The sequence below is a fragment of the Saimiri boliviensis genome, chromosome 11 (genome assembly GCF_048565385.1).
Source record: "Saimiri boliviensis isolate mSaiBol1 chromosome 11, mSaiBol1.pri, whole genome shotgun sequence".
In the NCBI taxonomy this organism is placed as follows: Eukaryota; Metazoa; Chordata; class Mammalia; order Primates; family Cebidae; genus Saimiri; species Saimiri boliviensis.
The window spans coordinates 20,890,031-20,912,292 of NC_133459.1; the positions used below are offsets into that span (position 1 = coordinate 20,890,031).

A 22,262-nucleotide genomic window follows, 5' to 3' on the forward strand; every position below is an offset into this window, starting at 1 on the left:
GTATGTGCATGTGTGCATGCATGGTGTGTGTGCATGTATGTGTGTATGCATGGTGTATGTGCATGTGTGCATGCATGGTGTGTGTGCATGCATGTGTGTATGCATTGTGTGTGCGTGCATGCATGTGTGTATGCATGGTGTGTGTGTGCATGCATGTGTGTATGCATGGTGTGTGTGCATGTGTGCATGCATGGTGTATGTGCATGTGTGCATGCATGGTATGTGTGTGCATGCATGTGTGTATGCATGGTGTGTGTGCATGTGTGCATGCATGGTGTGTGTGTGCATGCGTGTGTGTATGCATGGTGTGTGTGCACGTGTGCATGCATGGTGTGTGTGTGCATGTGTGTGTGTATGCATGGTGTGTGTGCACGTGTGCATGCATGGTGTGTGTGTGCATGCATGTGTGTATGCATGCATGTGTGTATGCATGGTGTGTGTGCATGTGTGCATGCATGGTGTATGTGTGTGCATGCATGCTGTATGTATGCATGGTGTGTGCATGTGTGCGTGCATGTTGGGGGAGGTCTGTGCAGCCAGGCACCCCAAGAGCAGGGAGCACTAAAAGAGCTTGTGTGGACAAATATCAAGTGTCCAGCTGTTCCTGGTCTCTCGGTTTCTCTCTGTTCTTCTTTGGTCTTCCTAGTGGCTGGGCATATGGTGGCTCAGCCCCTGGGGCACAGTGAAGCCTGGCTGCTGAGATCATTGGATCCCCTGGACTGAGGGTTGGAAGGGAGGGGGATGTTCCCATGCAGGGATCAGAGACTCGAGAGCCTGTCCCCAGACACCCTTAGTGAAAACTGGAACGGGGCCCTTGTCAGCCACTGGGAATATGCTCCTAGCCTTTTGCTGCTACATCACAGGCCCCAGGGCCACAGTGAGAGGGACCTTTACTTTCATCCTTTCACCCATCCCTCCGCCCCCAGAAGGCAGGCAGCCAAGGCCCCTCAGTGCTAACAGGACTGGGCATGACATAGGCTGACAGCCTCAGGTGGTAACAGGTGGGTATGCAGTCTAGCTGGCCCTACTTAGGAGCTGTCTTGCCCAGAGATCTCTGGGGCCAGGATCTCCCCTGCAGCCACCAGGCCCTTTCCAGCCCTTCCCAGAGACTCTCTGGTTTTCTTTTTCTTTTCTTTTCTTTTCTTTTTTTTTTTTTTTTTGAGACAGAGTTTTCACTCTTGTTGTCCAGGCTGGAGTGAAATGGCGTGATCTCAGCTCAGCTCACTGTAACCTCCTCCTCCCGGGTTCAAGTGATTCTCCTGCCTCAGCCTCCTGAGTAGCTGGGATTACAGGCGCCCACCACCATGCCTAGCTAATTTTTGTATTTTTAGTAGAGATAAAATTTCACCATGTTGGTCAGGCTGGCCTCGAACTCCTGACCTCAAGTGATTCGCCTGCCTTGGCCTCCCACAGTGCTGGGATTACAGGCATGAGCCACCACGTCTGGCTCGATCTCTGGTTTTCTTAAGAAATCTTGTTTCACATCCCCAATTTCTATGAGTCTTCTCCTGTCCTGAGCTCTAAACCCCAAAGCACCTTCTGTGGCATTTGCCCATTTCTGGGTCTGTTCTGCCCTCTGCAGTCAGGTTTGCCAGGCTCCCAGGCCACCAACCTTTCATGGTTCCTGTCACAGACAGCCCTGTATGTCTCAGCTTTGCACTGGGGAAGAAAAACCTGCCTGCACAGCTTATAGCAGGCGCATCACATCCCAGCTCGTTTGCTCATTACAGCAAGGCAGGTCTCACAATCCCATTTTACGGATGAGGGGCTGAGGTATAAGAGGTAGTATTACCTGCTTAGGCCTCACAGCTAGTGAGAGTTGCGCCTGGAGCCTGAAGGCAGATCTGTGTTGCTTTGAGCCAGGTACAGGCTTTTTGCTTCTCCCCGGCCTGCCCCAGGCTGTTTGCCCTACCAGATCTGTTCCAAACATCCCCTCATTCTAATGGGGATATTGAAGGACCTTAGTGATGATTTTTCATTTTTGATGTTGTATCAGTTGTCCATTCTGCTGAGCGTCTACTGTGTCCTGGCACTGGGGATACAGGTACAGGGAGTCTCTGCCTCTGGGGACTTTGCAGTTTCTCATCCTTACAACAGTCCTCTAAGCTAAGTATTACAGTCCCATTTTACAGGTAAGAAAAACTGAGGCCCCTCAACTTAAGTAGCAGGGTAGTGATCTGATCCCAGGTTGCCTGACTCCGGCACCTTCAATTGCTTCCTCTGTGCACAAAGCCCTTTGCGAAGCCCTGCCTCCCTCCTCCCTGGGGTAGCATTTAGATGGACGGTTAGTAACTGGTGCAGCTTAAGTCCTAAGAGTCTGGCTGGTTGGCCGGTGCATATGCACTCAGGGTCCGCCACTGTCCCCAACTCTGGATTTAGCCAGCGGGTACAAGTACGCCAGTCATTTGTCCCGGGTGCACTGAGCCACATCTGTGTGTAGGAAGGAGACCCGCCCTCCTGTCTTTGGGGTCAGGACCTCGCTTGGAGGTCTCAAGTAATGCTGCAGTCTCCTTGTGTGGCAGAAGAGGGAAGCGGAGCCCAGAGGGGGGATGCGTCTTGCCCAGCTTCCACAGCATGTCAGGGGCAGGGCTCTGAGTGGAAACCCCAGGCCCTGAATGGCAGGACCTGGGAGAGGCCAAGGACACACCCATTTCCTGGCACTGCCCACACATTAATAACAAATACAAAGAAATGCCAAAGCAGGGTTAGGGAATTGCAGCATATTTTGAATTTTGCATTTAAATCGTAATACAACATAATTATGCCAGTTGCAAGATAATTACAGGTTTTATAAAAAAATATTAATTCATAGTGCACTGCAGGCAGTGAGATTTGGGAATGGAAAGCTCTTTTTAAGTTGCACAAGGAAAGATGTTTCTCAGCCCCGTTGGTGGCTTCTGTGGCTGTGTAACCTCATTTGGGAGGGCAGCACAGGTCCCAAACTAAAGCCCTTCACAAATGGGAGCCAGCCCCAAGGGCCCTGCCTGGCCCCTTTCCCACCCCTGGAGAAGCCCTTGACCTCTTTGGAGCTGCCCAGCCCCTTGGTGGATGGCCTGGGGCAAAGGAGGGGCTGGGAGCAGAGTGGGCGCCTTTCCTGCTCTGCCTCTCAGATGTTTTCTGCAGTAGGGCTGCCCCTGCCCAGCCTGAGGGGGTCTTCAGGAGACCTGCTGAGGTCCAGGGGCCCCTGCCTGGTTTGAGGACATCCTGATCCCTTTTGGGCTATTCTCTCAGCAAGCAGGTAAAGAGAGGAAAGGCACAGAGTTGCAGGGGGTTGGCCCCAGCTCACCTAGCCCCGAACCTTGTCCTTCTAGTGACAGGAGCAGGGGCTGGGAGCCTGAGACCCACAGCAGGGGTCAGACCCCCTTCGACAGCCGCCCTCCCTGCCTTGGGTTTTGCTCTCAGAAGGTGGCCGGGCAGCATCTGATTTTGCAGAAGACAGCATAGTCCAGGAAAAGGGACCCACCAGGTCACATGGCTCTTTAGAGGCCTTGCTTAGATTGCACTCAGGCCTCAGAGACCTATGGAAAAATGTCAGAGCCGTGTGGGGCTTTGTCCAGTTTACCACTGGGGATCTGGAGGCCCCGAGAAGTGAAGCGACTAGCCCCAGGGCACACAGCGAGTGGTGGTTGATAGAATCTCACATCTCCCGACTCCCTGCCCAGAGAAAGCTCCCCACACTCCACAGCTCCTGACCTAATGAGCTCTCCACACCAGGCTGCACTTCCCAGCATGCCCCCACACACCCCGGTTCACCCCAGAAAGGGGCAGAGCCTCTCAGTGCATCACCCAACGGAGCAGCAGCCCAGAGCCTGAAGTCGTGGTTGCTGTCCTTCCTGTCACCTGGACACAGCATATAAATCACCCTTTAAGGCCCTAATCATCTTTCTATAAATATCAGAATCTCATTTCGGAGGGGAGCAGGAACGGGAGCTCTTCTGCCTTCCTGACTGTGTTTAAAATCTGATTTAGAATTAATTTCCTTTGGTTTTCCACGGTGGACACCTTATTTGTCAAATCTCCAGCTCCTTTCAGGGGAGAGCAGAGAGGTGGCCGGGGCCGCAGGAAGCTGCTGGCCTGACAGGCAGCCTGGGCAAGGTGCCCTCGGCAGGGGCAGGAGCCCCTCCTGGCTTGAGGCCCGATACCCAGGCAGGCGCAGGCTCCGGAAGCACCCTGGGTCGACAGGCAGGGCCGGGCCCCAGCCCAGAGCCGCTCCATCTGTCTCAGCCATTAATTCCCGGCCCAGCCTCCAGGTCTCAGGGCTCCCTGAGGCCTGGTGATTAGTATTCTTATTAAAGATTATTTTATTTTCATTGCGTGGATTAATCTGGCCTTGACACGTTATAGCCATATGGGTATTAGCTGAGCGTGGGAGAACTGCCAACGGGTGAGCCGCAGAGGCACCGCCATCTCTCAGCTCTGGGACAGTGCTGACGGGGACGGGGGAGGCCACAGCTTGGGGGGCTCCCCAGCCTGGCCGCACGTCCCAGCTCCACTGGGAACCTGGGGCAAGGCACTCAGCCTCCCTGAGCCTCTGTTTCCTCTTCTGTCGAACAATTATAAGAATTCCAACTACAGCGAACTGTTGTGACCAGTGCGGGGCACTGCCCTGGCCTTCGCTCATGTCATCCTTGCCATCTCTGTCTAAGGCAGGTAGAATTATGATCTCCACCTTACAGACGAGGAAACTGACTTCCAGCAGCTTCCTTGATGTCACCGAGCTCAGCAAAGGGGGTTAGGCCAGGACAGGAACCCAGGCACTGCGGCTGAGCCGCTGCTCGGGGGGCCTGACGAGGACCAGGTGAGCCCTGGCTGGAGTGGGTCAGAGATTTGCAGGGCAGGCCCCGCATCACACCGTGAGACCTTCCCTGTCTGTCTCCCAAAGCCCTGGAAGCTCCCCGAGAGCAGGCCCAGCTCTTACTTCTCTCGGGTCCATAGTAGAAGCTCAATAAATGTTGGGGAAAGGAATAAATGAGGGAGGGAAGAAGCACGGGGTCTCTGAGATGCTAATCGCCGTGGATCAGATCATTATGAGGATTACTGTCATTCGGTTTAACAACAGGTTCAACAAATATCTGCTAACAAAATGCAAAGCCCTCTTCTGATGATGCCACCCCCAGCGGCTCCCGGGGCTCAGAAGGAGCCTGAGTCCCAGGCTGTGCCCCAGGACTGAGCCTCCTGGGAGGCTTCTGGGAAGAGGAGGCAATATCACGGTGTGTCAGTCAAGACTCCCCATGACTCCAGGCTCCCAGCCCTGAGCTCAGCCCCCAGGCAAGCCTGAGCCCTCTCGGGGTCCTCTGGAGGGGAAGGAAAGATGTCGCAAGACTTGGGTGTGTTTCCCCCGACCCTGCAACTTACAAGCCCTTTCTGGCTCTTCAGCCTTCTAGCATATGAAGCAACTTCAGGGTGTTACCATGTGTCCTGGCTCCAGGTTTTCTCTCAAGTTTGTAGAATTTTACAAATTAACCCGGTTTTAGCTTTTATAATAGAGATATGATCAACATCCAGAGAAGAAACGCTCTGCAGTGGCGTGATGTCTTTGTAAATGAAGCTTCTCTCAGGCACGGAGTTTTCCAGACAGGATTTAGTGCTGAGAGAACCGCAGTGAGCTTCCTGGTGGCCCCTGTTGCAAAGGACTTCAGTTCCATGGACGGAGCCGGGAGCTGCCTGGCAGGGTGGCATTTGGTCCACCTGAACCTCTGGGGTCTCTGCCCTGAGCAGATAATGGTAGGATCCACTCACTTGGAAAACTGCTGCCTGGGGTTTAACAGCATCTCCCGGGGCTGGCACTGGACAGGTTCTGCGATGTTCAGATGAGGAAGGCAGCCCTACTCTGTTCCCAGGATCTGCCTATAAGGGCCTGCCAGTCTGGAAGGAGAGTCAGACACAGATAAGCCAGGACAGCCACAGTGTTGCAGGTGGTAAGGCCAAGCAGGGGCTGCAGAAGCCTGGCAGGGAATGGTTGTTTGTGTGTGTGTGTGTGTGTGTGTGTGTCTATCTGTCTAGAGATCCAGAAGGGACAGTCAAAATGAACCTTAAAAAAGGAGTTCCTTAGGTGGACAAAGGAGAAAAGGCATCCCAGGAAGAGGACACAGCATGTGCAAAGGCCCCGAGGCAGGAATCAGCCTGCTGGGCGTGGGCAGCGGGCAGTGATTTACTTTGGCTTAAGGATGGGGGTGAGGGGCAGCACTAAAGGAGGCTGCCAGTGGGTTTTGATTGGGCAGGGAGGGATTTGAATGCCAGGTTGCATTGTCTAAGCCCTGGGGAGCCTGTGAGGCGTGAAACAGGCAGTGACTGAGTGAGATGTGTATTTGGGAGAGTCCCTTAACCTAGGGTATTCCCCTCCCTGCACAGCTGACCCATTCTTCTTTTCTTTCTTTCGAAACAGAGTCTTGCTCTGTCGCCAGGCACCAGGCTGGAGTGCAGTGGTGCGATCTTGGCTCACTGCAGCCCCTGCCTCCCGGGTTCAAGCAATTCTCCTGCCTCAGCCTCCCGAGTAGCTGGAACTACAGGCGTGCACCACCATGCCCAGCTAATTTTTGTATATCTTTGTAGAGATGGGGTTTCACCATGTTGGCCAGGATGGTCTTGATCTCTTGACCTTGTGATCCACCCACCTTGGCCTCCCAAAGTGCTGGGATTACAGGTGTGAGCCACTGCGCCCGGCCGACCCATTCTTCTTCTTGAGGCCACAACTCAAATATCTCCTCCTCCCGGAAGTAGCTCCTCCCACCATTTACCCTTCTGCCACCTTAGCCCCCTTATTTTCTCCCTCCCTCCTAGCGGTGATCACAGCTGTGAGCCAGAGGCTCTGGTTCACAGCCCTCCAAGGCCCAAACAGGCCTGGTCTGGAGTCCTACTCATGAGCAGTGGTTGACTGAAGACATGATCACGCAGGCAGCTGGGGTGGGGAGGCAGAGCTGAAGGCTGAGTCTGAAGGCTGCTGTGGGTGACAGGCGAGATAGGATGTGACAGCGGCTAGAGAGGGGCAGTCCCAGCCACAGTGACAGTGACAGTGACAGCATGGGCCCAGGACGGGAGAAGCCTGCACTTCTTGGATAGTCCACCTCCCTCAGGGAGCATGTAAAACAGATCCCAAGGTACTGGCCCTGGCTCTTCTAACCCAGTGTCTGAGGTGGGGCCAGGAATCTGTGCTTTTATGAAGGGGGCTCCGTGTCTGCCTGCGTTTGGGGGCGGGGGGAAGCCAGGGTCTTACCACCTGGAACCCCTTTCCAGTTGCCTTCCTAGCATCCCCATCCCTGGCCTGCTTCCTAATCCCACCCAAGTCACTCCTGGGCATTTGATCCTCAGCCCCAGGGCCCTGTCCCCTAGCCTGGTGTCCTGCCTAAGGACCAGTGTCCCAAGAAGGGCAGAAGAACAGCATCTCCACCCCTAAAGCTGGAGACAGGGCCTGGGTAGAGGGATCAGTTGGAGGAGGGCAGGGAATTTGGAGAAGCTCAGGGGTGGGGCTGACTTTGAGGCCGGGACTCCCATGTCAGGGTCTTCAGCTCAGCCCCGACCCGCTATGCAACGCTGTGAGACGCAGTCTCCCTGTACACTTCAGTTCTGTCACCTGCAAATGAGCGCTGCACCGGGCAGCTAAAGATATGCACCTCTGTCCCTCCAGGGGACCCCCCAGGAAGCCGAGGGCCACAGTGTGAGCTGTCCCCAAGGCCTGCCAGGGTGTTCCCGCTGGCTCACATGCAGCCACCTCTCCTCTACAGCCTGCGAGCTGGGCTTCTACAAGTCAGCCCCCGGGGACCAGCTGTGCGCCCGCTGCCCTCTCCACAGCCACTCCGCAGCCCCAGCCGCCCAAGCCTGCCGCTGTGACCTCAGCTACTACCGCGCAGCCCTGGACCCGCCATCCTCAGCCTGCACCCGTGAGTACCACTCCCAGATGGCAGCACCCTTGAGCCCAAGACTGGGCCGGGCCCCTGTGCTTTGTCCTGCAGGACTCAGAGAGCCAGTTTTCTGCTGGTGGGGCAGGGGTAGGTGGACCAGCAGAGCCACCTGAGGTCAGTCTTGGGTCGGGGTGGTGGTGACGCTAACCCCTCCATGGTGAGATCTAGACCTCTCTGGGTTCACAGTCTCTGTCATGTGTCACCTGCCCTGGAGGGCAGAGCGGAGCTGGCCTCACATCCCTCCCCATACTGGGCAGTTTTCATCATCATCTGATCTAGCGGTGATGCTGATGTCTTCACCAGGTGGGCAGGCTAGGATGCTCGCCTGTGCAGAGAGGGTGGGGGTTAGAGCAGCAACCCCTCCATCACCACCATCTCTGATGAACTTGCTGGAACCGCTGAATACTGGGAGCTGCCTTCAGTGTGTATGGTATGTGTGTGTGCACATGGAGTTGGCATGTCTGATTCTGTGTGTGCCACGGGACCCCTGCAGTGAGTGTGTGGCTTCGTGTGTTCGTGTGGGCAGCTGCTCTTACAGACGATGCCTGTATCATGTTTGGATGCCTGCGTGTAAATGTGTGATGTGTACTTGAGCTCACATGTATAAAGGATTCGTTACATATATTAAGGATTCTTAGGAGGAGGGGTGTGTGTGGGGGGGTGTGTGTGTACATCTGGGTACCTGAAGGGGACTCAGAAGTCCTTGTAAAGCTTGAATGAGGGTGTCTTGTGAGCTTAGCACATGTGTGTGCCCATGTGCACACCTGGCCCTGCAGGGACGCCTGTACCTGGAGAGGGTGCGGCTGCGCATGCATGTGCCCTACGTACCTGAAGGTAGGGGAGGGATTCTGCGCTCATGCCTGCAGGGCTGCGTGGCTGTCCTGCCTTCTGCTGTTGCAGCGCCTGGGTTCTCTCCTCTCATCTGTCCTGATGAGCCACTCACACTCCCATCTGAGGCCTGGGGAGAGGCCACAGCCCACTCAGCCCAGCCAGTTACCAACCCTGGGCTCTTGTGGTGGGACAAGAGGCACTTCAGACTGTTTTTGCTCTGAATCTGCGCAAGCCTTGCCCCTGCCTCCCACTCCCATGCATCCATCACCACCCAACCCCAGCCTTGCTGCACATGGCAGGTGAGGGCCCAGATACACCCAGGCCTGCATGCTTCTGCACAGACACGCACATGCCCACCCTCCTCCACTGCCCCTCCAAGATCTGAGCATGTCCCCCATGTGGGACCTGTTGGGGCAGAAAAGGTGGCCGGATGTGACGTGGTGCCAGCATGGGCTCCTCAGGCCAGGCGAGTCCGGCTCCAGGTCATGGACACTCGGCGTGAAGCTAGCTGGACCCTGGTTTCTTTCCAACCCCACAGCTCAGTTTAGGTTCTGGAGAGCTTAAGATCATAAAGACTAAGCTTTTAGTATTCTGTACCCTTCAGATGTTAAAGCTCTCTTCTCTTCAGACTGTATGATTCTGTTCCAAGATCTTACAATTCTATTTTCTGAAGATCTAAGATTCTCTGCCTAGGATTCCGCAAGCTGGAATTTTGAGGCCAGGAGTCCCCAGAGACCCCCATGCCCTCCTGGCTCAAATCCCCATCCCAGCCCCCTGGCCCCCAGCCCCACATCCTGGTCTGCTCAACCAAGGGGTCACCCCTCTCTCTCCAAAGTCCATGTTGCCGGGACAGAGGCTCCCATGCCCGGGGTCAGGGAGGGGTTGCTTGGCGCACACAGCCATGGGGATACATGGTGGGCTTCCTGAGGCCTCCACTTAGTTCCACCATGCATGCCCAGTGGCATTTTACATCAGATCCGGCACAGAGGGGTCAAGGAATGGATATGGCTGCAAATACCTGGGTTGCTTACACATGGGGTGGCTGCTGTGGGTGTCCCTGGGACTGTGCAGTCTCTCTCCGGCTCCGGGTGAGCACTGGGACACCCAGACCCCGGGATTACAGTGGTCCTGATGGACTGGGGGGACAAGGTCCTAGGGTTCTGTGCCCAGACCCTGACACTGTGGTCCCAGTCTGATGGCAGAGGCATAACCTCTGCCCTTGGGGAGGATCCAGAGGATGGAATAGATATGACCTTATCCTTAAGGAGCCCTAAATACGATGGGGAGACCTTCCCTTCCCCAGGTCTGATGATAGGAAGACGGGACAGCCCAAATAAACAGCCTCTGCCCCATCTGTCATCCTCTGCCCTCAGGGCCACCCTCGGCACCCGTGAACCTCATCTCCAGTGTGAATGGGACATCAGTGACTCTGGAGTGGGCCCCTCCCCTGGACCCAGGTGGCCGCAGTGACATAACCTACAACGCCGTGTGCCGCCGCTGCCCCTGGGCGTTCAGCCGCTGCGAGGCGTGTGGGAGCGGCACCCGCTTTGTGCCCCAGCAGACAAGCCTGGTGCAGGCCAGCCTGCTGGTGGCCAACCTGCTGGCCCACATGAACTACTCCTTCTGGATCGAGGCCGTCAATGGCGTGTCCGACCTGAGCCCTGAGCCCCGCCGGGCCGCCGTGGTCAACATCACCACAAACCAGGCAGGTAGGCGGAGAAGCTCCGTCCCGCAGCTTCCAGGTCCCCTAGCTTTCCCTGCCCCGGGCTCATCCAGGGATCAGAGCTCTGCCAGGGATGTGCTGTGGAACTTTAGGCGAGTGCCTGCCTCTCTGGCCCTGCCCTCCTCCTCACCAGGACCCAGAGCTGGAGGCTCTTCAGGCCCTTAGAAAAGTGGAACACGTTCTATAAGTAAGAGAAATTCCAAAAGCTCAGAGGCAGGCTGATGTGGCCATCTTAAGCCTGGGTTCCAGAACTTTCCCTCTCTGCGCCTCTGTTTCCTCCCTGGTGCAATGGGAGTAATAGTACCTGCCCGAGGTCCTCTCGGGAGGCTTAAAGGAGAGGAATGAAATTGCTTAGCCCAGCACCTGGCCCGTGGTAAATGCTCAATAAATGTCATTAAAAAATAAAATCACTCTGATGATCATTTTCCAGAACAGCTGCTACAGCTGCCCCTGGGATAGACTTGGCTGCCCTGGCTTGGACCACAGTCATTTCTCTCTCCGTTTCTGGCCAGTTGATGGGCTGGATTTACCCCCTGGAACCTCTTTCTTCCCAAACTCTGGAGAATCCTGCCTGTCAAGTAACAGCCTGACCCAAGAGCCCATCCCCGGCAGCTTCCTGGTAGCAGCCACCCTCACCTGTGCCCAGGACCCTCAGCCCCCACCCACCATCTTCTCCCCTAACCACGAAGCCCTGGTCCCGCAGACCCTACCCCTACCATGTTACAGAGGAAGAAACTGAGGTCTGAGGCCAGGCATGGTGGCTCATGCCTGTAATCCCAGCACTTTGGGAGGCTGAGGCTGGCAGATCATGAGGTCAAGAGATTGAGACTGTCCTGGCCAACATGGTGAAACCCTGTCTCTACTAAAAATATAAAAATTAGCTGGGTGTGGTGGCAGACACCTGTAGTCCCAGCTACTCAGGAGGCTGAAGTAGGAGAATCACTTGAACCCAGGAGGTGGAGGTTGAAGTGAACCAAGATCACACCACTGTACTCCAGCCTGGTGACAGAGAGAAACTCCATCTCAAAAAATAAAAAAAGAAAAAGAAAGAAACTGAGGTCTGGAGAGCCACCCAGGGCCACCTGACACAGGAAGTGACAGAGGCAGGGCTAAAACCCAGGTCTGTGTCACTCCCAAGAGAAGCAGGTTGCCCCAACTCTGAATTCAGGGCACGCCGCTCCCTGCTACGGGCACTTCACCCCTTCAGAAGATTCCCTCATTCCACAGCCCTCATGCAGCACCCACTAAATGCCAAGTGAGGCACCAGGTGCTGGCAACACAGAGACTGACCTACGTGCCCCATGGTAGAGCCCAGCCCCGGCGCACCTGTCTCTAGCCACCTGAGGGCCCTGGCAGGACGAAAGAGCCAACTAAAGCCCTCCCTGGAACTTCCCTTCCGGCCACCAGACCGTTTCTCTTCCTTTAAGAACCTCTCTGCCCGAGCCTGGCAGATCTGCGGGCCTTCTCTGTGTCTTTCCTCGCCTCTCCTCAGAAATCAGCTCCCTCATGTGGCCACATCCATCAGTGCCTCTTGCCCTTTCATTTCTTCTTCCTGGGGACACTTTTCTCTTGCTTCTGTGTCCCGGCCCACCCCACTTCCCATGGACCTGTGCGGCCTGTCCCTCTCCGTCTTTGTAGCCTCACCTCCTCTAAATGGCCTCTAGAGGTCATGGGTCTGGGAATGTCCTGTGTACCCAGGTCCATCTTTTCTGGGGGGCTGTATCAGGGCTCACAACTTTGAATTCCACCTTAGTGCTGACAACCCCCAACTCCCGTCACCAGCACAGACCTCTCCCCTGGGACCCAGATGCCCACTGTCGTCTCCATGCGGATGTTCGAAAAACAAACAACCCTGCCCCACCTGCCCCTGCCCCACCCTAGGACATGGTGCTCCCAAACCCAAGCTGTCATTTGTGATGCTCGTGCATGTCACATCCATGCACCTGGAAGCCCCAAGGGCCTCCCTTCAAAATGACCAACTGACTCCCAGCCCGCACGAGTCCACGCCTGGACCACCACGGGAGCCCCTGTTGCCTAACCCCCATGAGATGGTCTTCTGAGTGAGCTTTACAGATAGAAGTGAGGGCCTGGCTCGGTGGCTCACGCCTGTAATCCCAGCATTTTGGGAGGCCAAGGCAGGAGAATCGCTTGAGGCCAGGAGTTCGAGACCAGCCTGGGCAACATGGCGAGACCCATCTCTACAAAAAAAACCTTTTTTTTTTTTTTTTTGAGTCAATGTCTCATTCTGTCGCCCATGCTGGAGTGCAGTGACACAATCACGGCTTGCTGCAGTCTTGACCTCCAGAGTCCAAGTGATCCTCCCACCTTGGCCCCCCAAGTAGCTGACCTAAGGCACACACCCCCATGCCCAGCTGATTTTTTCATTTTTGTGGAGATGGGGTCTCCCTATATTGCCCAGGCTGATCTGAAACTCCTGGGCTCAAGTGAACCTCCTGCCTCAGCCTCCCAAAATGCTGGGATTACAGGCATGAACCACCGTGCTCTGCCCTCAAAAACTTTTTTAATGAAAATATGTGAGATCAAGATATCCTCAAAGCCCTTCACAGCCCAGACTGAGTGACATGCAGTTCAGACACTCTCGGGCCCGGTGTGCACCCACGTGGCTTCGCCCCTGCCTGGTTCTCCAGAGCACCTCTCTCCCTGGCTCACTGTCTTCTGGCCACGCTGGTCTCTGGTGCTCCTCCTCGAACACGCTGGGTCCTTCCCTGCTGCTTAAGCGATGGCCTGGCTTCTTCTTCGGGATGACTCGCTCTTCCCCTGACATTCCCATGCCTGGCTCCTGTGCCCTGGAAGCTCCCCTGACCACCCCCGCTGAAATGGCCCAGTGCCTTCCGGGCCCTTCGGAGGCCTTCTCCATCACAGCAACCTCTTCCTGCCTTTCTCAGCATCAACAAAGCCCCATTCTCCTGTTTATTGGACTCCCTGTCTCCTTCCCTGGGACAGAAGCTCCTTGAGGGCTGCCTTGGGCACCGCAGTGTTCCCAGCTCCTAGTCCGGTGCCCAGCATATGATAGGCCCTCGGGAGCCTAGAGGATCAAGCGACAGCTCTGAGAAAACGGGGACTGTGCTCAAAGACCACCAGCTCCTGTCTGCGCCTCTGCCCTTCTCCCTCACCATCGCCTCTGCCCTATAACCAACTCCTCCCTGGAGCCCTCCTGGCTGCAAAGCCCATTCCCCTCTCGCTCTGAGCCCTGGTCTCTGTCCACCCCCATCCCACAGCACCTCCTGCCTTGGTTTTTAAGAGACACAACTTGTGTGTCCCTTGCAAACAGTGGCCTGATCGCATCCTTCCCTTCCCCTGGCAGGTAGTGCTCACTAGCTTCACTTAATAAAAGGGGATCTGGTGTCCACAGACAGCAAGTGACTTACTCAGGGTCCCAGCTAGCAAGGGAGCGGGCCGAGTCCCGAACCCACGCCTGGCTCCCAGACTGACAGGCTTTCTCCGGACCACACCCTTCCAGTGCAACTCTGGAGCTGCTGCTTAATTTCTTATGCCAGACTTAGCAGCATTTATTGGGCACCTGGTGTGTGCAGTCCCTGCCCTCAGGGAGATCCAGTTGTGCTGGGGACGCCCAGACATTAGGGGAGACTTGGTCACATGGGGCAGAGAGTCAGAACTCAGGGTGAGCAGAGGGGAGGAGGAGGCCTGAGGGCTGGAGGGGCAGGGGGGACAGGGCAGTTCCCTGCATTTGGCTTCGGCTGTGTCTGACACCTCCCAGCACGCTCCCCTCCAGGCTGACGGCACCTGAGCCAGGAGGGAGGGGTGCATGAGGAAAGGCGTGGGTGACTCCGTCAAAGAGGGTGGGGTGGGTGGGCAACCAAGTGTGACTGGGAGAATACTTGGGGCTCAGCTCATCTCCTTCCCTCAGCATCCAGAGCTGTCCCAGCTACGCCCCCCAAACCCAGGCAGTGGGGTGCCAGTTCCTCCACTCTTCCCACACGTATTGCTCCTGACCTTTCCGCCTTCCTGAAGCTCTCCCAGGCAGCTGGTCCCCACAGGGTCCTGGGTTGGGGAAGGAGGCTCAGAACTCTTCTTGGCCAAGCCATCCCCAACATCCCAGACCAAGCCAGGCCACTCCGACCCCAGGGGACTGACCCCAAGTGGCCACCAGCGATGTGTTGGGGAGAACTGGTGGATGCTGGCTGGCTTGGGGCTGGGGCAGGGCCGTCAGGAAGCCGAGCAGGGCTGGAACCAGGATCCCAGGGCGGAGCCTGGGAAGGGATGGGAGAGAGGCCACCCCTTGTCTCCCGTTGGCCCTTCTGACGGGTTCGGCCGCCCCAGCCCCGTCCCAGGTGGTGGTGATCCGGCAGGAGCGGGCAGGGCAGACCAGCGTCTCGCTGCTGTGGCAGGAGCCCGAGCAGCCCAACGGCATCATCCTGGAGTATGAGATCAAGTACTACGAGAAGGTACCGAGGGCAGGCCATGGCGGGAGGGGCTGGGCCAGTGGGGCAGGGCCCACTGACCAGCGTCCTGTGGCAGGACAAGGAGATGCAGAGCTACTCCACCCTCAAGGCCGTCACCACCAGAGCCACCGTCTCCGGCCTGAAGCCGGGCACGCGCTACGTGTTCCAGGTCCGAGCTCGCACCTCGGCAGGCTGCGGCCGCTTCAGCCAGGCCATGGAGGTGGAGACCGGGAAACCCCGTGAGTGCGGGGAGTGGGTGGGTGTGGGCGCAGAGCAGCCCAGGCACCAGGACCCCGGGGTGGAGGGGGAGGTGGCCGAGGAGAAGCTAGTGCGGGCTGAGCTGGTGCCAATGCAGGATTTCTGTTTCCTTGCCCTGCCAAGTGGTGCTGTTGGAGTTTTTTCTTTTCTTTTCTTTTCTTTTTTTCTTTTTTTTTTTTTTTTTTTGAGACGGAGTTTCACTCTGCCACTCTGGCTGGAGTGCAGTGGGGTAATCTTGGCTCACTGCAGCCTCTGCCTCCCAGGTTCAAGGGATTCCTCCTGCCTCAGCCTCCAGAGTACCTGGGATTACAGGTTCAAAACACCACACCTGACTAATTTTTTTTTTTTTTTTTTTTTAGGTAGAGTCTTGCTCTGTTGCCCAGGCTGGAGTGTAGTGGCACTATCTCTGCTCACTGGAACCTCTGCCTCCTGGGTTCAAGCAATTCTCCTGACTCAGCCTCCTGAGTAGCTGGGATTACAGGCACCTACCACTATGGCTGGCTAATTTTTGTATTTTTAGTAGAGATGGGGTTTCACCATCTTGGCCAGGCTGGTCTCAAACTCCTGACCTTGTGATCCACTCGCCTCAGCCTCCCAAAGTGCTGGGATTACAGGCGTGAGCCACTGCACCTGGCCTAATTTTTGTGTACTTAATAGAAATGGGGTTTCACTATGTTGACCAGGCTGGTCTTGAACTCCTGACCTCAGGTGATTTGCCTGCCTTGGCTTCCCAATGTGCTGGGATTATAGGCATGAATCACCACACCTGGCCTCTGTCAGCATTTTCACAGGTGAAAAACAGGCTCAGAGAAGGACGGTTGCTTGCCTAAGGTGGCAGAGCTGATGACAGCCCCCCTCCTCACACATGCGCGCGCGCGCGCACACACACACACACACACGGGCTGGTACTGAGATCAGTGTCAGGGTCTGGGATAAGCAGCATCGGCCTCACCCGGCCACTTAACAAAAATTTGAATTCCAATCCTTACCCCAGCCCTTCAGAAATCCTGCAGGTGGGGCACAGCCATTTGGGTTTTCACAAACCCTTGGTGATCCCCAGGCACTGCCACATTTGGGATGCTCTGACTTCGAGGCTGTCCCTTTCACTCTCCTCCTGCCCCAGTCTCCAGCCTGAGTCAGGTCTCCCATCTGAGCAACTGCCGCATGGGGGAGCTAGGGCAGAGCTCGTGACCGCCCACCTGGCACTCCCTGGCGTCTGAGTGCCTCCGGTGCTCATAGGCCTGGCACCCCCTCGAGACTACCCGGATGGGAATCCTGAGCCCTCCATCCTATTTACTGTGTAGTCTCAAGTCAATTCCTCGAGTTCTCTGAGCCTCAGCTTTCCATCTGAAAACTGAAGATAGTGCTGGGGTCTCCCTGGAAGGGACAAGGGCAGGGTTTACTGAGGCTGGAAGGTACAGCTGTCAGCACACTCCATGTCATCACTGTCAGGGTAGCAGGAAGGACAGGGGTTTATCGGCTCAGAGGACATGCGACTCTCGCCCTGTCCCACAGTCCCAGGAAGCAGCAGCAGCAGCATTAGGAAGCCGGCAGCCAGGTCTCAAGGGCTTGAAGAGGAAGCTTAGTAGAGGGTGAGGCAGGAGCAGAGGAGGAGCTGGCCTGCACCCTGACTCTGGGCTGGCTCCCCACTGGCCCCAGGGTCCCAGCCAGGCAGGCTCCGCAGGCTGTCAGAGCCCTGGGCCCAAGGTCAGGGCTGAGAGTCTGGTCCCCTGACCCTGGCTTTCCCTGCAGGGCCCCGCTATGACACCAGGACCATCGTCTGGATCTGCCTGACGCTCATCACGGGCCTGGTGGTGCTTCTGCTCCTGCTCATCTGCAAGAAGAGGTGGGTGGTCTGGCCCAGCGGCCCCCAGCCCCTCCTCTCAAGCACCGTGCCTCCCGCCTGCTCCCGGCCCCACCAAGCCGGTGGTCCCCGTGTGCCTGGGGCTGGCTCACTTACAAACACATCACCTCATTTAATCCAATGGCATGCCAGTGATGTAGAGATTCTGACCTCACTTTGCAGATGAGTAAATTGAGGATCAGAGAGGTTAGGCTTCTTGCCAAAATCACACAGCTGATAGTCGCCAGAGCTGGGACGTGAGCCTCGGTCTGTCAAACCAAAGCTCATACTCTCAGTTACCTTCTCCTCTCCACTCCATTCCGGAGGGAGGTGGAGGAAGGATAGTCTGTGGGCTTGGGATCCCAGACACTGAGAATTGTAAGGATCATTAATTGATGGAGAGATGCTGGCCCAGGAAAGGGAGGGGCTTGCCAAGGTCACCCAGCGGAGTTGGCCGCAGAAGCCTCATCTCCCAACGCTCCCGCCCAGGGTGCTTTCACATAACATGGGGCTAGCAGCATCGTAGACTTTGCCAAGAGGGTCAGGTGGACTTGAGAACATTTTGAGGATCTATCGTGCTTGTGACCATCATAGCGTCACAGTTTAGCTGGGTGGAGAGCCTGAGCTCAGAGACTCTCCCCTGCAGACTTTGTAAGGAGCAGGAACTGACTTGTCAGGAGAAGGGGCATGAAAAGAGATGCCATGACTTGTCCCCTGGTTGGGGTCAGGTCCTGGGCTAGGGATGGCCTGGCCTCAGGCAGGGCGGTGCCCTCCTCCGCAGGCACTGTGGCTACAGCAAGGCCTTCCAGGACTCGGACGAGGAGAAGATGCACTATCAGAATGGACAGGGTGAGTGCAGGGCCCAGAGGCCTGGGGCAGAGGGAGGGTCCCAGGGGGACCCAGCATGAGACTGGGGCAGTGCAGGTGGGAAGGAGGAAGACGCCGAGACAGACTCCAGGATGTCACAGAGACCTGATGCCCCAGAGGGCAGTGCCGCTCACCCCCTCTGGGGCTCTAAGACTCCATTCAGGATGCTAGAAACCCTCTCTCCAAGGAAGGGCACACATCTGTATATGATTTCGGCGGGGAGGTTCATATTCACCCAGCACGTGGCGGTTCATGCCTATAATCCCCGGTTCTTGTTCTCGGACAAGAACCCCTACTACGGAGGGATTTTCAGGATCTTGTAGAGATCCCAGGAAACAAGGCAAATCTGGGGCCCCCTCCCTCCATGCCCCGCTCCTGTGCCCTGGGCAGACGGCAGCTTCAAGCATGTTGCTGATTCACACCGGGCCCGGGCGCAGCCTCAGATGCCTCCGTAACTATTTTTTTAAATTTATTTATTTATTTATTTATTTATTTTTCCTGAGATGGAGTCTCACTCTGTCACCCAGGCTGGAGTGCAGTGGCTCAGTCTCAGCTCACTGCAACCTCTACCTCCGGAGTACAAGAGATTCTCCTGCCTCAGCCTCCCCAGTAGCAGGGACTACCGGCATACGCCACCGTGCCCAGCTGATTTGTGTATTTTCAGTACAGATGGGCTTTCAGCATGTTGGCCAGGCTGGTCTCCAACTCTTGACCGCAAGTGATCTGCCCGCCTCGGCCTCCCAAAGTGCTAGGATTCTAGGCGTGAGCCACTGTGCCCAGCCAGAAACTATTTTCAATGAATCAAAGTTGACCCTTGTGGCAAAAACTTATTTTTGCTACACTCCTACCCCAGAACAATTTTAAAAGATCTCAAGGACTGTAAGTGACCCCAGAAAGTGACAGACATGCCCAGAACTCACTGGAGACTCCATAGCCCCATAGAAACTCCAGAGCGACTCCATGGAGACCCCACATCCACTTGGGAAGCACTTATGGGGTGTGTGCTGTTTGCTACCACATCTAGAGATTGCCAGAGACACCCCTCACCCCACCTCAGACCCATCCCAGGCCCAGGGAATGCCTGCAGAGAGAAATCCCTCCTGGACCCCACTGAAGGCTCTTCTCCCACCCCTCAGCACCCCCACCTGTCTTCCTGCCCCTGCACCACCCCCCTGGAAAGCTCCCAGAGCCCCAGTTCTATGCCGAACCCCACACCTACGAGGAGCCAGGCCGGGCGGGCCGCAGTTTCACCCGGGAGATCGAGGCCTCCAGGATCCACATTGAGAAAATCATCGGCTCTGGTAAGTCTCAGGGGTTGTGAGGGCAGAGACAGCATGGGGCAAGGTGGTGGGGGGGTTGCCCAGGGCAGAGGAAGAGTGTGACCCAGGGGCCTGGCAGGCCCAGGGGGTACAAGGGCCTGGGAGGCTGGGGGAGTCTGAAGGTCCCACTGACCTCCCCCGCCTGCCCTTCTCGGGGGTCTGCAGGAGAGTCGGGGGAAGTCTGCTATGGGAGGCTGCGGGTGCCAGGGCAGCGGGATGTGCCTGTGGCAATTAAGGCCCTCAAAGCCGGTTACACGGAGAGACAGCGGCGGGACTTCCTGAGCGAGGCGTCCATCATGGGGCAATTCGACCACCCCAACATCATCCGCCTGGAGGGTGTTGTCACCCGAGGTAGGTGCCAGGCAGGGACAGCCTCACCCTGCAGTGCCCCTCCTGCCTGGACAGGCCTCTGCGTCTGTCCCCTCATCCATCCTGCTCTGCCCTGCCTGACCCTGTCTGTTGGTTCAGGTCCCCAAATGACTCAGGGTGCCCAGAGCCTGAGACCCCAGAGGAAACCCAAAGCACCCTGGGGCTTCCAGTGCTGGCACAGGCCCTGGGACAGCGGTATGCTCCTGGGGTCTCTGATCAGCAACCCTGAGCCCCAAACAAAGAGCCACCCTCTCCCCACCGCCCGCCCCAGGCCGCCTGGCGATGATCGTGACGGAGTACATGGAGAACGGTTCTCTGGATGCCTTCCTGAGGGTGCGTCCCGCCCCTGCCTCTTGCATGGCTTGGGGAGGGGGTCCAGTTTGGGCGTTGGGAGATAGTGCAAAGCCCTCTAGCCCCTCTCCCTGGCTTGGACATCACAGCAGGCCTGGGGTACCGGAGGCAGGTAGAGGGAGGAGGACTTCGAAATCAGCCAATCAATCAAACTGCCTTTCCGCCCCCATCACATGAAAGTCCCTTTGTTCCACGGGGTCCTGCTGCACTGCACACAAGCTGAGGGGGTGCTCCTGTGGGAATCCAGGCCCCACCCAGTTGGGGGGCGTGCTGGCTGTGGGGGAGACGGCTGGATTCCCAGCTCCTACCTGCGGTGTCTTTGCTGGGTGCCCTTAGGCACAGAGCCTAACCTCTCTGGGCCTCCATCTCTTGTTCCGCAAAATGGTTAAGCAGTCACTGCAGCCCCACCTACCTGGCAGGGTCGCTGTGAGGGTAAATGAGACCACGAGACTTACCCTTAACTGCAAGATGCTTCAGAAGCAGTGAAGCTCTTGGTAAATTGCAACTCGCATCTCAACTCGAGAGCATCATGCAGATGGGAGGGGTTCCTGTTCACGGACCAGGCACCTCGCTGGGCCTTCCTAAAGCCCAAGCCATGTCTCCCTGCAGACCCACGACGGGCAGTTCAGCATCATGCAGCTGCTGGGCATGCTCAGAGGTGTGGGTGCTGGCATGCGTTACCTCTCAGACCTGGGCTACGTCCACCGAGACCTGGCCGCCCGCAACGTCCTGGTGGACAGCAACCTGGTTTGCAAGGTGTCAGACTTCGGGCTCTCACGGGTGCTGGAGGACGACCCCGATGCTGCCTACACCACCACGGTGCGTAGCCCACACTCCTTCCTGCTAGATGGAGGGGTGGGGAGGGGTGCAGGGGACACCCGGAGCCCGACAGCTCTTCTGCACTTAGTTGAATTAAGTTGGCAGTTTCCGGGTGGCCCCCAACCTGGGGCACACCCTGTTTCTCCTCTTCATGCCAGTGCCTTTCCCTGGGAAATGGGAACAGCCTTGCCTGCCTTTCCTCTGTCACTGAGAGGACCGGGGAGACCCCAGGGCTGGTCCCCACGGCCACTCACTCACTCACCAGGAGACTTCAGGAGGGTGGGAATCTACCTGAATCGTAGCCAGACTCCACATCTGTCTCTAGAGTTTGCCTGAACACCAGCTGTTTTCAAATGTGTTCTGTGGAGATTTGGGCTTCTCTAGAGGTGCCTTAGGGGCAGCCTTACAGGCAGGAGCTGAGTGTGCAGGGGGGCAGTTTCCACCCCGGCTCCAACAGGACCCCTCCCTTAGCCTCGGTCCCACAACCTCCGCGTAAGGTTTTGAATGGAGGCAGGATCCTGTGACAAAGAAGGAAGGAAGGGAGTGAGGGATGGAGTGCAGAGAGGAAGGGAAGAAAGAAGGCAGGGAGGGAGGAAGGGAAGGGAAGGGAGGGAAGGGAGGAGAGAAGGAGGAAAGGAGGGTCAGAGGGAAGAAAGGAGGAAGTGGGGAAGGAAGGGAGGGAGAGAGGGAGGGAGGGAGGAACGGAAGGAGGGAAGGAGGGAAGGAAGGGCAGGGAGGAGAAAGGAGAAGGAAGCGGGGGAGGAGAAGGAAGAGGAAGAGTTAGAAAGTGACGGCGCCACGTCCCTGAGGGTCCTTGGCTCGTGACTGGTGCTGGCAGAGCACCTGCTGTGTCCGACGGCCTCACTCCTTCCTCCCCCTTCACAGCGGCTCTCAAGGGGCCTCCCTCAGGACAGGCCCTCTGGGAAGGTCGGGGCTGTGTTGCCCCTCTGAACTGGGAAACAGGACCCCAGGCTTCTGCTCTCTGACTTGGAGGGCTCGGGGGACTCCCTGCCAGGCCTGGGCAGCCCCTGGACCCTTGTGTGTCCATCGCAGGGTGGGAAGATCCCCATCCGCTGGACGGCCCCAGAGGCCATTGCCTTCCGCACCTTCTCCTCGGCCAGCGACGTGTGGAGCTTCGGCGTGGTCATGTGGGAGGTGTTGGCCTATGGGGAGCGGCCCTACTGGAACATGACCAACCGGGACGTGAGTGCAGGGCCCTGGTGGGGACGGCCTCAGATGGTGGGGTCTCAGGGTGGGGGGAGGAACAGCTGAGCCCAGCGCCTCATCCCCTGCAGGTCATCAGCTCTGTAGAGGAGGGGTACCGCCTGCCTGCGCCCATGGGCTGCCCCCGTGCCCTGCACCAGCTCATGCTTGACTGCTGGCACAAGGACCGGGCACAGAGGCCTCGCTTCTCCCAGATCGTCAGTGTCCTCGACGCGCTGATCCGCAGCCCCGAGAGCCTCAGGGCCACCGCCACTGTCAGCAGGTGCCTGGCGCCCACCCAGCTCCGTTGAGGCCTGACTACCTACCAGCATCGCCCCAGGCCTGTCCCGGGGACAG

At 57.1% G+C, this 22,262-nt stretch overlaps 1 protein-coding gene across 1 annotated transcript in view; it reads left to right on the forward strand.

The window, feature by feature from the left end:
• The window catches only part of EPHA8 (EPH receptor A8), a 37,011-nt gene that overhangs the window by 14,070 nt on the left and 679 nt on the right, over positions 1 to 22,262 (forward strand). The window contains exons 4-15 of the mRNA XM_039474178.2: positions 7,722 to 7,877; positions 10,103 to 10,438; positions 14,755 to 14,879; positions 14,953 to 15,115; positions 16,887 to 16,980; positions 17,759 to 17,826; positions 18,981 to 19,145; positions 19,329 to 19,514; positions 19,804 to 19,865; positions 20,493 to 20,702; positions 21,756 to 21,905; positions 21,998 to 22,188. Coding sequence (XP_039330112.1) covers positions 7,722 to 7,877; positions 10,103 to 10,438; positions 14,755 to 14,879; positions 14,953 to 15,115; positions 16,887 to 16,980; positions 17,759 to 17,826; positions 18,981 to 19,145; positions 19,329 to 19,514; positions 19,804 to 19,865; positions 20,493 to 20,702; positions 21,756 to 21,905; positions 21,998 to 22,188 — 1,906 coding nt within the window. The remainder of the gene's footprint in view (positions 1 to 7,721; positions 7,878 to 10,102; positions 10,439 to 14,754; positions 14,880 to 14,952; positions 15,116 to 16,886; positions 16,981 to 17,758; positions 17,827 to 18,980; positions 19,146 to 19,328; positions 19,515 to 19,803; positions 19,866 to 20,492; positions 20,703 to 21,755; positions 21,906 to 21,997; positions 22,189 to 22,262) is intronic.